This window comes from Pagrus major, chromosome 21 (assembly GCF_040436345.1).
Source record: "Pagrus major chromosome 21, Pma_NU_1.0".
NCBI lineage: Eukaryota > Metazoa > Chordata > Actinopteri > Spariformes > Sparidae > Pagrus > Pagrus major.
Window position 1 is genome coordinate 29534990 of NC_133235.1, and position 16606 is coordinate 29551595.

Genomic DNA, 16606 nt, shown 5'->3' on the forward strand with positions numbered 1-16606 from the left:
AGATGTGTAGTGTAAACACATGTACACTTTTTCTGTCCTCTCTGAGCACTTGCAGAAAATGTGTTGCACATTTCCATCGTGTTGTCTTCCTTCCTCCTTCTTCTTTGTCGTCTTCTTCTTCTTCGCGGCCTCCTCTGTGACAACTCAAGTACACTTAAACCTGCTTTTCAATCACGGAACAAAAGAAAGCACTTCTGCTGATTTATATATTTTTTTTTTTATCTTGTTTTCCCACAGTTGTGATGAATAAGGAAATCATGTCACGTGTGGTGAAGAAGAGGCAGGCGGACCCCAAGGTGGTCCAGTATGTGTGGGCGGCCATCGAGGTCATCCGCAACCAGAAACAAATTGCAAACATGGACAGGATCTCCAAGTAAGTTCACCACAGATAGGACAGATATGATGGTGTGTGTCTTTAAAGTTCACACCATACTGTTAATGATACTTTAAAGCTACTTAAAAATCCGTCAGAGTCCTGTGTCACCATGCAGGCAGCTTGAGTGTTTTTTTAAAGTTTAGTGTTCACAGCGCTGAAAACTGAACTCAGCGGCCATGTGTCCCTCTAGAAACAAAGCCCAGACTGCTCTGGATAATCCACAGACCTCACTGTAAACACTTTTCACAGTGACTATGTTTTTTGTGGGGCTGTTGAAGTCGAAGTGACAGGAAAAATAGAGAACAGAGTGGAGAGACTGAGAGTTTTTCATTATGAGTAAATGTGATGCATCCTGGCCCACTCAAATGCACCGTGCTGTTGCAAGGAGTTTTATCTGACTTATAAAACATAACTAAACTTTTTTTTTGAGAATAGTAAAAGAGTCCATTATTAAAATTGTTGCCATTTTTAAGTCTTTTTTTTTTTTTGGCGTAGATCCGTTACTTGATTCAACTCTAAACTTGTTTGTTCGGGGCAAACGGGTGGCACAGGAGTCATTACTGGTTATGTTGCCTTTGGTTTATTTGTCTGCTCCAGTGGAGGGATTGCTCATATTTGTGTTGAAATTACTAATAAAAAGCTCGCGATCAGAAGACTACAGTCACTTAAAGAACTCTTGTTGATTATAATCTTTAATTCTCGTTTGAAAATAGTAGAAAATGTCCAAAGTGACGTCTTCAAAATACTTCTTGTCTAAAACACAAAGATGTATACATCTGGAATGACTGTAAAAGCAGGAAAACTCACATTTCTGAATGTTTGGTGTTTTTGCTCGATTAAACGGCTGACTGCCTAATCAATCGTCAAAATAGCTGCTGATTAGTTTTCTGTCGTGTCACCTAATTGTTGGGGGCGATGATGTCACAGTGGTTCAGCTGAGGCCTGCTGGCGCTCAGTGCCACACCAGGCAGCGATCAATAGTTACAGTGACGTTCTCCAGCCGCTGTTCTCTCGTTGCGATTCTTGCCATGAAGTCAGCCATCATATACAGTCTAGACTCAGAGTTTGGCTTCATGGTGCTTGAACCATGATTGTTGCATCTCGCATCGTTCAAACTATGCAAATCGATGACGAATCGTCCGCGGCAGACCTCCTCGCTGATCTGTCGCTCCTCTCGGTCGGGCGGGTGCAGCGGAGGGACTGAATGAAACGCTTAGCACATCTCATACGGCAAGTTGGCGAGCACCTTGAGGCTGGCTGCATGCCAAATGAATACTGGCGGCGAGCGGCTGTTGTCATGGCAACACTGAGCAGCGGCATGCAACGGATAGCCCCAGCTCTCCCGCTGTGCACAACCCCCCCCTCCACACCACCGCACCTCCACTTTATCCAGTCCCAGCGTAGCTTAATTTCACCAGGCGGCCTTTGTGGCTCGAAGGGGTGATGACTTTGGTTTTGTTGAAACAGAGGAGAGTAAAGTCGGCGAGGCAGCGGCGAATAATTAACCGCCTTCTATCACATGGCTGGAAATGTAATCTCCTTGTACGACAGGGTCACAGCCACAGCGGTCAGGCTGCTCAAAATCAATTAGTTAATGATGAACCCGGCTAATTGCTCATTTACTAAATCTGGTATGTGTTTAACCGACTGTAAAGTTTGTGGAATTTTTTCATTCTGAGATTTACTTTTATTTACATTTTATATTTAAATCGATCAGTTGTTTTTTTTATAAAATGTAATAAGTAAGTTAAAATAAACCAAGTACACTAGAGTGACCTGGAAGTTAAAGCCAATGCTGTTGTGATGAGACATTAATCTCAAACTGTTTTGATTAATTAGTTTGACTCATTTTTTAAAGAAAAAAAGTCCTAATTCTTTGATTCCAGCCTCCTAAATGTGAATATTTTCTAGTTTCTTTACTCCTCTTTGACAGTAAACTGAATGTTTTTGGGTTTTTGACAAAATGAGACATTGAGGACGACATCTTGGACTGAAACAGTGATCGATATTTTTCACCATTTTCTGTCATTTTAGAGACCAAACAACTAATTGATGAATTGAGAAAATAATCAACAGATTAATAAATTATCATTTATGAAAGCATGTTGCAAGTTTAGTGTATCAGCTGATGTGGCTCAGGAGCAGAAGTTAGTTTTGTGATCGATATCTGAATATATTCATGACGTGTAAATACAGTCCATGGCTCGGTGCAGTCGGGCTCTTCTTCTTTGGTGCTGATAAGGATTTTCAAAGTGTGATCTCACTTGACCCCTGAATGAACCTCTTACGTGCTGAAAACCCTGATGTGTTTTCCTTTGACAGTGATTAATTAGAGTTAGGAGTTGGGATATGAAATTAATCTTTATTTTGCTGCCCTATAATTTAAGTAAGTGCTATAAAATGTGAAATGCAACGTTGTAATTCTGGAAGGTTTTTATTATATTTTTGTTCATGTTGGAGCCCAGATTGTGTTAAAACTAAATGTTCTCAGCACTTTATCACAATTAGACACAGATTAAAGTTGTGAATTTAATTCTTAGCAGTCAGGGCTGCTCAATTGAATGGAAATTTTATCAAAATCGCAACACAGTGGAGTGCAATGTTCACAACGCAGAGGCTACAATTTGTTGTAAAATGTGTGAAGAACAGCCTCATAATGAAGCACTGTAGTGCTGCAGGATGCTCTGGCCTACAAATCTTGTTCTTTGCATCATGTTTGTTTGGTACACACCTCAACAAAGGTTACATCATCGTGATTTTTTTTTTTTTTTCAGGATCATTCCCACTAATCGTGAATCATATCCCAATCGTAACCTGTCAAAACATTTTTTTTACCATATCGTATAGGATATATGGAATATAAGAGCAGTAAAAGATAAAGACAGAAATAAATAGTTCTTGTTTTGTTTGTTCTGGTGGAACCTCTTCAGGGTTCTCTGGTACTCTGGTTTCAGAACCTTTGGTTTAAGTAATCCTATCTGACTTGTGTTCACCTCACAGACACACTATAGGCCTCTCCATTGTAACTCGGGAGTAAATACAGACTCTCACCTGATTCCCCACTGACATATTCTGTTCGTTGGCCGACTGCCACAGTGGAGGATACGTGACCTTGTTCAGAGCAGTTCACTGCCAGTCAGCAGGCGGCTGCAGGAATCAAGTGGGCCATTATCTGAATCGCTTGTGCTCCCAAGCTGGAAAATGTGGGAGCAACACAGAGGAGGAAATGGATGAGAAAGACTGTCTCTGCTTGTAATTTTGAACCACATGTATCTTTAATCTGTTTCTGGGGTAGTATAAATATAGTTTATAGAGCGTTGGGGTATTGTTGGTGGAAAATTACAAGCAGCAAGTAATTTTAAGACCATAGGAAAAAAAGCATCTCTCTCTCAGCTCTCAGCTCTCTGAGTGATGATCATGTACACCGTTATTAGAGCTGGTTCCCTGTGATGTAAATGGTTCTGAGCTTTACTTGACCCATAAACAACCTTTTAAACTTTCAGTTTTATGACAGCAGCACGAATCCAAGTTGCCGAGGTCTCCATCTACAGATAGCATTGAAAAATGGCTACCATCAGCACTGCTGCCACTGCATATTTGTTCAATTACTCCTCAATCTCCACCCGTTCAGGTACCTGAGCCGTGTGTTTGGCATGCACCCGAAGGAGACTGCCAGACAGCTGAGCTTGGCCGTGAAGGACGGCCTCGTTGTGGAGACCCTGACCGTTGGCTGCAAGGGCTCCAAGGCCGGCATCGAGCAGGAAGGATACTGGCTGCCGGGGGATGAGATGGTAAGTTTGACAGGTTACTAACACAAGCAGCAGTGAACAATGAATCCTGATTCTAGATTCTGTTGTTAGTCACCGAAAGAAAGTGAGCAAATTTATCCTTTTTATGTTTGGTATTTGTCTGGTGTCTCTTTGGTGCCTGTGTGTGTTCACATTGTGGGCAACTTTTTAAAGAAATCACTAAAAGTTCAAAGTTTCCCAAAGAGCTGAATGTTAAAGTAAACTTCAAAAGTTCGATAACAACTTATTAACCCTATATTAATATTTATTAATATAAATATTAATACCCTTCACTGTTTCCCAGAGCCTGAAGTGATGACATTCAAATTCTGTTTTTTGACCAAAACTCAAAGATATCCAGTATAAAGTAGTGTAAGACAAAGTCAAAGGTAGAAATCATCATTTGAAGCGCTGGAACCAGACAAAGTCTGACATTTTAAGAGCTTAAAAGATTACTCAAACAATTATTCAAATTATAATAATAACATAATTATATATCAAGTAGTAAAAGATTACTTTTTGTTGTCAGTCTCTTAATTGTTGGCAGCTCTAAAGGTTACATTTAATTAATAGATTCAAATCTCACAAACAACATTTGTTGCATCACGATTGGAAGGTTTTCGGTTTTCAATGATATTAATAGACTTTTATTTTCTTGGCTTTAGTTTCCTGATTCCAGATAACTGCTTCAGTTTATAACTGAGTTATCTGACAGAAGTAGAAATATACAAATGCAGTAATAAATATTGTCCATGTCTGGAATAAATTCTGAGAATATGGGTGAGTGATCCACCTTCTAAATTTGATCTTTTTTCTCAATTTTTAAAATGCCCTGTAAACTACAGCCAGACTTGCATTACCCTTTGAATCTCTCCATTTCCGCCATTAAAACACAATAATGCATCAAAGGCAAATGCTTGGTATTTCCTGACATGAGAATTAGACTCTTTTTCTAAAAATAAAAGTTAAAAAATGCTAAAATTGGTCGCTAAATATACCTGGACGGCCTCCTTAGAAAAGTCTGTATGTGGGAAACAGTGAGTGATGAACCTACAACATGATCCCTGTTTGAGACCACCACACTGACTGTGGGATCAGGGTGTAACCACCCATCTGTCAAGCTGCTCACAGTGTGAACACAGTGTTAACAGAGACACGGCACGCAGACGTTACATGCAGCAAATATAACTGTTGTACTTTGAGGATGATGGAGTAGCTAAACAGGAGAGGTAGAAAAATGATATTTCGGCCAAATCAGGTACTTCAGTGGTTAGTTCTGTGTGTACATAACTGTGCAGCCAACCATTAAACACATCCAAACACACACGCTGCGGTGCAACGCTGTGATATTACATTTTTCTCTTTTCACGTGAACTTGCTGTTTTCATTTTCTCTTATTTCCCGTTAGCTGTGAGCAGCAGTTCACAGTGTAGTGATGCTTTCAGTTGTCTCTGTCCCAGTAGCGCTGCACTGTCATTTCACAGTGTATCAGCGCTACCTGGGGGAGAACCCTCGTGCCTTTTACCATTTGTAATGCAAAGAGCACTTAATGGATTACTGTGCGAGTGGCATTAACATGTATTTGGTGGCTGCTTTAATCCCAGTGCTTTCTGCACCAGGGTACTAACACTATCTGGTATGCTTTACCCATTAAATTACATGAGCACCAGCCGTGAAATATCATGCAGGAAAAACAGAATGTAACTGATGTGATTTGAATCAGAATAATAATAATAATATGTTGGGAAAGTAATCTTTTCTTAGCTGTAACAGGAGATCGTGTGCTTAAAGTTTAACTCCTCCAATTTTACACAGTAATGTGTGTTTACAGGTCAGGGGGAGTACTACTGCATATGTGGGGGAAAAAAGAAGTATAAAGCCTGTAATGAAATCTGATAAACTGCATCCACCGATGCCACTCAGTGGTTAAGTTGCATTGTGGGTAATGTAGTGAGTGACATCACTGGAGGATATTAATTACATGCAGCTTCGTCTGGAGCCACAAGAGGCTTTATATGAATTTTTTCACATATGTAGTAGTTCTCTCCAAACATACGTAAACATACATGCAAACATACAAACAAAACATGTTCCAGTTGACTCAGCGTACATTTTTTGGATGAAATCATGGCGTGAAAATCGAGGGGAAAAATCATGTGAATTGGGGAATTAAATTTTTATAGTGTCTGTCTGTACTGTGTGGTGTCATCACTCATCACACATTATTTACACGATCTGTTTTTATAAAAATCTGTTGGTCTCTGAGGACATGACACTGTTGTCCAGCGGAGCTCAGGTCGTTTTAGCAGCAGGACTTTTAAACACTACTCTCTGAATCACTTGCAATCACAGGAGCCGAAAGCCGAGGGAAGCAAGGTAAGGGCTGCATTGTTCTTTTTTAAATTCAGGGTTTGTTCTTCATTCGATCACTTCATTTTTTTCCCCCCTCTCAACTAACATCATTCTGTGAGAAATCGGTTCTGCCACATGCAGTGCAGTCAGGGATTTGAGTGAATCTTTTTATGCAGGTTGCAGATAAACTAAACAGCATACACGTACGTTCTGGTTAGTGCACAGGTTGTGGGCTGTATTAAAATTACATGGGAGGCTTTCAGTGCCAGTGGCGAGAAATTCAGTCGTCTTGCACTATGTAATGCTTGTGATTGAGTCTGCTCGCTGCAGCTGAAATGAAATTAAAACACAAGGTGGAAGCTGAAACCATATCAGGTTTCCATTTGAAAAATGTCTCTGCATGCAGGCCTACAGTCCTGTATTAACACACTGCCAGAAGCTATTTGCTGTCATTTAGTTAAACTGTAAAAAGCTTCATGAAAGTCCATTGCAGCGCTGTGTATACGTGGCCAAATTTCTTGTGGAAGTGATCAGTGATCTTGATGAAATGTGTGCTCGCTACTTATCTACAGATGTGCCGTTGCTTGAGTTCAAAACACAAATACTCATTTGGTACAGCTCAAAGCGAGGCCTGTCACGATAATCACGTTATCGACTTATCCTATATATCTTTACGACTTATTATATCAATATAATATTGTTATCGAGATATGAGGCTATATGCAGTATATCGACATAGGTTTTGGATGTCGTTAACTCGTTTTAAAGGCTGCATTATTGCATGATGATTATTTATTAAAAATCTGATTTTAATATTTTGTTAGTAGTAGTACCACTAGTCATCCACACAATATTGTCGCAGTATCGATACTGGGACTGTAATATTTAATATTTGAAAAGATTTCAAAATATTGAGATATACAGCTATTATCACAATGTAGCCTTAAATTATTACTATTTTGTTTTGAAACAATAATTGTCCAGCCGTTTTTAGTTTTGTTAATTAAAGATTGTTTTTTTTCCACATTTGAATTGTAATGTCTGACTCTCATTATTATTGCTCTTGAAATCTTGGTCATCACATTATTATGCTATATTATCATTATATCAGTGGCATAAAATGGTCTTAAAATGACAATAATATTGTTTATCGCAATTAATGTATCCAGTGTTGTGTAAAGTTCACACTTCACAAGAGCTGAAAGGTCACACAGGTTAAAAAAATGAACTAAGTTCACAGTCCCAAAAAATAAACTAGTTAATGTTTATTTCGTTTACATTCTTCTATATTAACTTAAAGTCATAATGAAGTAATATAAGGCGCTAGGAAAAAGACTTGGTCTGGTTTTTGTCAACTAACATGCAGGATGTCATATTATATCAAAATATGTCATATACGATATATCAAACATCTCTGATAAGACGCATGTTGACAATATAGTCTTACAAAAAGTCGTGACAGGCCTCCTCAAAGCTGTGTCCAGTCCTTGGTATTCAAACACTGCAGACTAGAGTCAAATATCAAGTGTAAATAACAGTTAGCAGTGTTTGCTTCATTGAATGACATTGTAACATGAGATAACAAGCAATGCTAGCATAGCCGCAGGTTGGTAGCAAGCATCTGTGCGTTTGTAGTATTTTGGTCTTGGTAGTTGTAGTTCTCCTCAGAGGGGGTGTGTTCTGCTGTGTTCTTAACTTCTGTCTGGCATGCTTATTTTCCTTTTTTTCTTCATTTGATTGATGAAACAGAGTGGAGAGGCAGAGAGAGGGAAGGAGGGGTGGTTGTGGTTTGTGTGTGTGTGCTACTTTAGTTTTCTCCATGCCTGCTGCTAGTAACACAGCCGACTGGTTCTTTCGGGTTAGCAGTCGCTCAGCGGACAGAGTTTGAATGTGAGAAACACTGTAAGACCGTTTCTTAGTAGGAGGCGATCCTGTCTCGGCAGGTGCCTGGATTCAATCCAGCTGGCATGTGCTGTGTCCTTGTGTTGACCTCGGGAATATTTACTCAAACAGATAACCGCACAATTTTTACACACTGATCATAACATTTAAAATTAGCACAGTCAAATTCATTAAAGACAAGTTTTTAAAAATGCACCGCCTCAAGTCAGATTGGATTGAATCCAGGTTTTACCCCAAATGATTACCTTTATCTGTGAATTCATAACCTCAGTTTCATTAAAAAAGAAAAACAGTCGGACGCTCTGTTGATATTTAGAAAGTTTGGTGGTTCAACTAATTTTTTAATCTGTGCACTTGTGATGCATGACAGTGAACATGATATGATGTGTTGATGCACTCTGACAGTAACGACTTACACGCTGTAAAAGAGAGGCCAAATACACATTATTTCATTTAATTTACTAACCCATTATTATGACGAACTTGAGTGAACTTCTTTGTGCAAACATTGTATTCATCTTTACACCGTCCTCAGTGACTGTACTTTGTTTGTTTGATGCTCTCTGATGAATTTGTGTGAAAACACTGTTAGTGTTTTATAGTGGAGGTAGACCATCTCCACTAACATCATAAACAATTCATACACTCGTAAAAATAAAACATTTAGCTTTAGGGAAGAAGCAGAGAGTAAATGCTATATTTAATATGTGTGGCCCCTCATACATCAAGATATAGATTACTGGGTGGCCCATAAGATGAAACATGCTGCGTTACTATATTACATTTCTGATAGTTCTGTTCTGTAATATATTTTACCATACCATGTTGTCTTTTCCTTTTAAATTCATAGGAAATGTTGCAAAACACTGAGCAGGAGAGCGTTGTGGTAATATTTGACTTTTATATGATTTTGCATCAATGTGATTTGATTTGCCAGGAATTTATCTGGCAAATAAGCCAAAAACAGGCAAACATGTCTGGTTATTTTATTGATTAGCAATACTGTTGTTATATTACTATATATATTGATATTTTGATTTAAAATGACTTATACCATGATAGAGTATTTTATCCATGTTGCCCACCATGACCCTGAAGTGGTACGTAGTAAAAGTTAAATCTATAGGATAGGGCTGGGCAATATATTGATATTAAATTGTTATTGTGATATGAGACTGTGTACCATCTTAGAATTTTGCTGTGATATGACCTAAGTGTTGTCTTTTCCTGGTTTTAAAGGCTGCATTACATTTTCTGAACCTACCAGACTGTTCTACATGTTCTGACACTTGCCTTACTTACTGATTATTTATGAAAACAAATCTCATTTTGTCAATATTTTGTCATAATACCAATAGTCATCCCTACGATACTGTTGCAAAATCGATATCAAGGTAAAAAATATTGTGACATTTGATTGTCGCCCAGTCTGAGCGTTAATGAAGTGATTATTTATTGAAATATTGAAATATTATCTCAAGTCCATGTCGTCCAGCCTTAATATAGGATATCATTTTGAATTTGATTATGCATGAGTAAATTGTGTCTTAAAAAAATAATAAAAAAGGATATGGCTTGATTTGATATCAACCGCTAATAGCCTCAATGTGCAAACAACAGCCAAGATCTTGCAAATTAAGTCAAGAAACGTCCGTCAGAGTAGAGAGTTTTATAAGAAAACAATCTGTAGAAATCTTGGTAGAACTCACAAAAGTGTGATTTTAGTTGGTCTAATTCATTTGGAGCTTATGAATACATCCGACTACAGGTGAAGCCAGTTCACCTCTAAAAGAAGCGGGAGGTGGAGACGAGCTGTGGAGTTGTTTTGTGTAGGTCGTTAGAAGGCACGCTAACCCCGCTGCTCTGCCTCGCTCGGCTCTCTGGCGTGTCCCAGCTTGACACTGACAGCGCAGAGCTGTTCACCAGAGCGGGGAGGCAGTGAGGAGATGGCCAAAGGCAGCCAACCCTCTGACTGCCTCAGCTCCTCCTCTATCACTACCCAAGTCCCTGCCTTTGTTGGCAGCTTTCAAGTCAAGGCCCATTTCTCCCTCCAAAAAGCACAGAGGTATTTCACGGATGTTTAGAGAAGTCTGTGATTTGGAACCCAAAAAACAGATTTTCTTGCTTTTTTTTCTTTAGTTTTTTCCTGATTGTACTGGCAAATCTGAGGGATTAAATATCTTTGAACTTGTTTCAGCCCAGTTTTATCAGAATATCTTGCCTTTTGCACGGACTAAAAACATTATGTTCTGCGGTTGTTTTAGTATTATTTTCCCTCGCTGGTGCTCAAACATAATGTCGCTGTAATAATATCTGTTCGCCTGGACCCGAATCCGTACACACTCCTGTCAGCACTCACTTTGCAGAAAACACAGACACTGTGTCCTTGGCTCAGAGAGCTCCGGCCTTTTGAAGTCAGCCACTTGTCTTTCATCAGACAGTCTAACAATAGTGAAGTGCCTGTTGACATTCGACAGAACTCAAGGACCGGTTCTATATTGTCGAGTGTTTGTGTGGGTGAAGAGTCTCTTACGCTCTAAAAAAGTAGAAGTCCTTTGAGGAATCTGTGGATGGATTTCACACCTAGATTGGCTTTAATTGTGAACGCTGGAAAAATGTTCCTCCCTCGGTTCTTTTAAGTTGGGAATATGTGAACACAGCGGTTGCACTTAATGTGGTCGTTTGTTCACAGACAGAATATAATCTAATTACAATCACGATTTAGTGTTTTGCTCAAGTCACAAATCTTTGTTTAGACCAAAGAATGACCAAAAATGCAACAATCAACAAACCTGGTTTATTGTACTGCCTCACACTTGCTTGTGAATACAAAGACTACATAGACTTTGTCGAGCTGGAAGGTGACCTCTTCAGATATGTTGTTGCAGATAATATATTTACAGTGATTATAAAACAGAGAAAAGCAGCAATTCCTTGACTTTTTGAGAGGCTGGAAACTGCTAATCTTGGCATTTTGGCATGACAAAGGGCTTAAACGACTTATACAAATCGTCTGGCTAGCATCCCGTGGATTGTTAAAGGTTAAGGAATATCTGATTCTGGTGAGGTGTCTGACAGTTGCAGATCTGTATCTTATAACAAATGAAGCACGTGGGTTTACTACAGGCACACCCACACGGAGCCAAGGATGTTGTTAGAAAGCCTTTATTTGTGAGGGCATCTCGGAGTTAACACAAAGGAGAAAAAACGCTGAACGACTTCGACCCACGCTGGGTCTTCCTCAGGGCGGTGGAAGCAGAAAGAGGAATCCAAATGCAATCCAGTTGTAGATTATCCTTTTTAAAAGAGCCACAAGGACCCTGGATTTCAGAGTGTAGAGTGCTTCCTCCTGGCAGGTCCTGCTTCTGATCAGGGTCTTTGGTGTAACAGCCACACTGGCAGCGTGACTGTCAGAGCTGTCTTCACTCCTTTTGTCCTCATGACTATTTATGGTTGTGTTTGGGTTTTGTTTCACCCCTCGCTTCAGATAAAAATCTGCTCGTCCCTCTCAAGACAGAAGACCGTGCTGCAGTCTTCTGCGTAAAGCCTAAAGAATCAGGCTTATTTAGGGAAATGCACTCCCAATTAGATGATCTTCTGTGATCACAACCACGGCGTTGAGCAACCTCTTGTGAACCAGACATCACTGCAATTGTAAGCTAAATCTAGTGTGCTTCCTCCAGTTCAGACCCAGCCTACAGCACATGAACACATGGAGAAAAGATCAAGAAAGAGACTAAAGTGCTGTTTTTCTTTCTTGCTTTTATTGAGCAGCAGTCAGTCACGACTCTCCTGCTCTCCCCTACCGAGTCGGTCCAGACTGTGAGTGGGAGGAGTTGGACTCTTGACAGATTTGATAAATAGTTGAATTTTTAGCAGATTGTACTTCCTGTCTGCACCCTTCACTTGAACCCCTTAATGAAAATGGGTACAAGGCGGGACTGCTGTAACATGTGTATAAGGATAAAAGATTGCCTTGAATATATTGTCAAATTTTAGCTCAGCTCTCATCCATACAGGATCTTCCAGAGATGGATTCAGACACTCAAAAAAATGTTTGAGACTACAAGGAACTTTTAACTGGTTGTTAAACAGTCTCAATTTGTAATGATCCCTCTATATTTTAATTCCTTGCTTTGAGAAATATAAACACATTATTCTTTAAGTGCAACCCAGTCGCCAAAATAAATGTTACGCTCAGGACGTTTCTGCAAAACCACGTTCAATGTTTCTTTCTTCTTATGTTGCAATTTCACGTTTGTTTAGGTTCACGTTTGAACTTTTTATTTCTCTCTTGTCACAACACTGTATTAATCATCTGCTTAGGTTAAAAACCTCATGCTTTTGCTCAAAAAACCTGTTTTGGTTGCCACAGTCACAGATGGAGATGGTCCAACTTCCCATGAAAAATAGCAGTTTTCAGCTGGAAATGTCTGCAGGTCTCCTTTAAAAAACACCTGCTTTCGATGCCAAAAAACCTTTTAAAAAACACCTGGTTTTGTCACCACAATAGTCTCTGGAAATGTCCCCAGGTGTCCTTTTAAAAATATTTTCAAACTGCAGTCAGCCATGTGGCAGCCTTGTTGGTTTGTAATAAAGCTGTGACTCTCCCTTCCACCTCCTGATGAGAAAGTCAGCTAATAAGCATATAATATAAAATGCTACGGTTGACATATCTGTGGTTTGTAGAAACGTTAACAGCTAACATTGTATCCTGGCAACTGGGCTCTGAAATAAGGTCAATGTTCTCATAACATTGCGACTGCCTCAATAAAGTAGTCTGAAATTGGGCAACTTTTGATTTATAATCAGTAGCTGCTGGATTTAAAAAAGAAAACAACACAATGAATCTGACGAAGCATCAGTGCCGATGTTTGCTACTTGACAGACTTCGATAGTTGGTACCGTAAGCCAGTAATTATCCAATCGAATTAATTATGACATTTATTTTGATTGTACAAGGTGATGTTTTACCTAAAGTGAATAGTGCAGATACTATAAAGCAAAGTGATGAGGTGTGTTGGCAAAGAAAAAACAAGTACAAAGGACTACTTACGAATAACAGAAGTGTTGTACATGTTCACAATACACATAAATACCTGTCTGGTAATGAACTAAAAGGATTATAGGTACGGTCAATAAAACCTTCTTTTTTCTGACACCCGGTCAATAAATACTACTTTTCCTGAATACTTTTTTCCTGAAAATGATTCAATGGATCTTTTTTTGCAGCATTTGGCAATAATATAATTCTAATATTTAACCTGGGTGTAACTCACACCAGCTTTCTTCCCCTGTGGGCGCCCAGCAGCTCCATAAGGGGACAAAAATGGGCTAGCTTCTTGCTGCCCAACATTATTTTTCATAGAAGGGCAGTTTTATTATTCTCATCCATTTTTCTTCCAAGATCTTTTCAGCTGGTTCACAGTTTGAATTAGAAACCTTCTGGCTAAATGCTGTGAACTCCATTCTGTCCCCACCTGCTGTCCACAAGGCCAGTGTGACTAAACTAGCTTCACAAAAATCACTTCGGTTTCTTAACTCTTCCTTTAGTGAACACACTTTGCTATTATTGCATATATCCACTGGAAAGCAAAAAAAAAAAAAAAAGATGAAGTATTTTGAATTTCTGCATGGACTGGGTGAAAGTTTCTTTCATATATAAAATTTGCATTTAGAGTGCCTCGTGCAGAATTTCAATGAAATGGTGTATTTTATTTTGACATTGGTGAAATTCACTGGGGAATAAGAGTGTGCATAGATATCACAATCATCTGGAGTTGTTCGGTCGTCCCTTGCTGGGATTTATCAATGCATATTTTCAGTGCAGTACCAGGAGTTGTTGGATTGTTGCATTTTGGAGACTTTGCAATTTAAAAAAAGTGAACATTTTGTATATTTTGCAGCCATTTTCCCAAGAGGTCAGCCAAGTTCTTTTGTATTTAGCCTTTAACGTTACCTTTTAATCTTCTCAATCATCATAAATCTGTCAATCTGAGAGTTAGTTTAATTAAGGATGGAGGATGGAGAGAGTTGTTTTCCTCCCCTGCCGTGGTTGGCGGGTTGGAGGGGGGGGTCACCCAAACTTGTGCTCTGCTGTGTCTTCCCTGCAGGAGTGGGAGACGGAGAGCCACGACTGGTACTGCTTCGAGTGTCACCTACCGGGCGACGTCCTCACATGTGACAACTGCTTCCGGGTGTATCACCTCAAATGTCTGTCGGAGGAGTTCAAGCCCAGAGATGGAGGATCCCACTGGCAGTGTGTCGTCTGCAGGGTGGGTGCTCAAACTTGGACGTGTGTGTAGCCTTTAAAGGTTGTATGTCTACTTTTTAATGACTAGTGAGTATATTTTAACAAAGGAAAGACATTCGTTGATGTCTGTCCATCTTTGGTTTTAGATTTAAACTCATACTTGCAGGATTGAAATGGTTGAACAGCTTATGGGTGCATGATTGTCTAGTTTCTGAAATAAAGAACAAAGAAAAAAAAAATGTACATCTATGAGCGTGAAATACTGGGTGAGAATCAAATTGGGTTATTGTGCTACATGAACCTTATAGCAGTAATATTGCCGTTAGCATCATCTCTGTACTGGTAACTACTGTAACAATGCCAGAAACACAGGATGCAGATAGAGGATGAGCTGAAAGAGAAAAAAGCAGAAACAAACCTGTAATTTCAAAACTATAATTTCAAAATAAAGGTCCAGTTCCTGATACAGAAAGAAATCAGACTATGATTTAGTCGTTATCTCAACCCTTCCAGTCATTTGTAGCTTCACTTCTACGGGTTCATGCCTTTGCATATTTTTATTGCGTCTGAGGACATTGAATTTATGTCATGGCCACATTAAATTCAAGTACATTTATCACAGCTGTTGTTCTAAACTTTCCCTCTCTTTTCTCTTCCTCCACACCATCCCTCCTCTCCTTCCTGCAGGGGAGTAAAAAGAAGAACCTGAACAAACAGGAGATGAGTAAATACCTGCGCTTCATCGTCCAGCGCATGAAGGAGAGGGTAAGAAACGGCCATGATATTTATTTACGCCTATGATTTTATCCTTGTTTAACAAATATATGACACTACATCATATTGTCCATTGAATCCTTTTAAAAAAACATTCAGCCGCTGAAGAAATGTTTTAGTGAATATTTTCAAACTGACCCTGACCATTTTAAAAGGGTTTGCATGTCCAGATTTTAGAAATGGGTGATTGAATTCAGTTTGTTTTGAGTTCCTTTTCTTATTGAACGCCGTGGCTCTGAATTCTTGTCATATTTTGACAAAAAATATGTCAGCAAAAAACATTTTTATTCTGCAACTCGCAGGGTCACAGTGATTCTGTCCTGCATCTCTTAGCCATGCCTTTGACAACTTGTCCTAGGCCTTATTCTTTAATTCGGGTTTGTACAAAGTCGGGAAAATCTGGGAAAAAGCTTAATTCTGAGTGTTTTTAAAGGTTAGGAATATGCCTGAATATAACTATAACCCTCAAAAAATGCTTGATTTTCTGCATAATCTGGTGTATCATCGCCATTATACCTTGAAACAACGGCATTGTCATGTTTGTTTGTTGTCTCCCGGCAAAAAAAATCAAAACAAGTGACGATATACGTGATTGCTGTGGGTGTAAAGGAATTCTGTGAACTTAATGTTTCGCAGTTGCATTTTCAGTAGCAATTGAGAGTCTGGAAATGTTTGTGTTAGGCACCGTGAAAGTGTTTGAAAGTACTTATATGTTACCCCTCTAAAAAGATGTATATATACCTGTTAAATGCCAGCATAGATTTGTTTACATGATGTCTTGGTTCCCCTCCTGACTGTCTGCTGCCACTCAGAACACACACCAGCCTATCGCACCAGTTTTATGTGATTAAAAACTGTTGTTTTGTTTGTGACGATGTGTTTTTCTTCCTTTAAATAATAATAATGACTGTAAAAGTCTAACTTCTACCACTTTAGTTGCACTTACAGGCTTTAATTCTGCACTCTAAACTCTAAAAAAAACATCCCTTTCATTCTGCTCCCATTACACCAGCCGTCCTCCGTCTCTTCATATATTAGCTCTCCAGTTGCTCACTCATCTCCTCTATCCTTTCTTCAATCTCTCCTCCCTGTCCAACCTCTGCTCCATAAAAGTTGTGTTAAATCTCATTACTTATCCTCCACCTCTCTTGTCCTCCCCTT

The 16606-nt window shown here is 39.2% G+C and overlaps 1 protein-coding gene across 5 annotated transcripts in view; it reads left to right on the forward strand.

Annotated features, from left to right (window-relative positions):
• Nucleotides 1–16606, forward strand: part of zmynd11 (zinc finger, MYND-type containing 11) — a 32686-nt gene that overhangs the window by 3981 nt on the left and 12099 nt on the right. For 2 of the 5 annotated variants that reach the window (XM_073490510.1, XM_073490509.1), the window contains exons 2-7: nt 238–373; nt 4008–4167; nt 6517–6540; nt 9269–9304; nt 14532–14693; nt 15359–15436. In XM_073490510.1, the coding sequence (XP_073346611.1) occupies nt 243–373; nt 4008–4167; nt 6517–6540; nt 9269–9304; nt 14532–14693; nt 15359–15436 (591 nt within the window). In that variant the 5' untranslated portion in view covers nt 238–242. The remainder of the gene's footprint in view (nt 1–237; nt 374–4007; nt 4168–6516; nt 6541–9268; nt 9305–14531; nt 14694–15358; nt 15437–16606) is intronic. The other 3 variants (XM_073490513.1, XM_073490512.1, XM_073490511.1) reach the window with 2 other exon arrangements.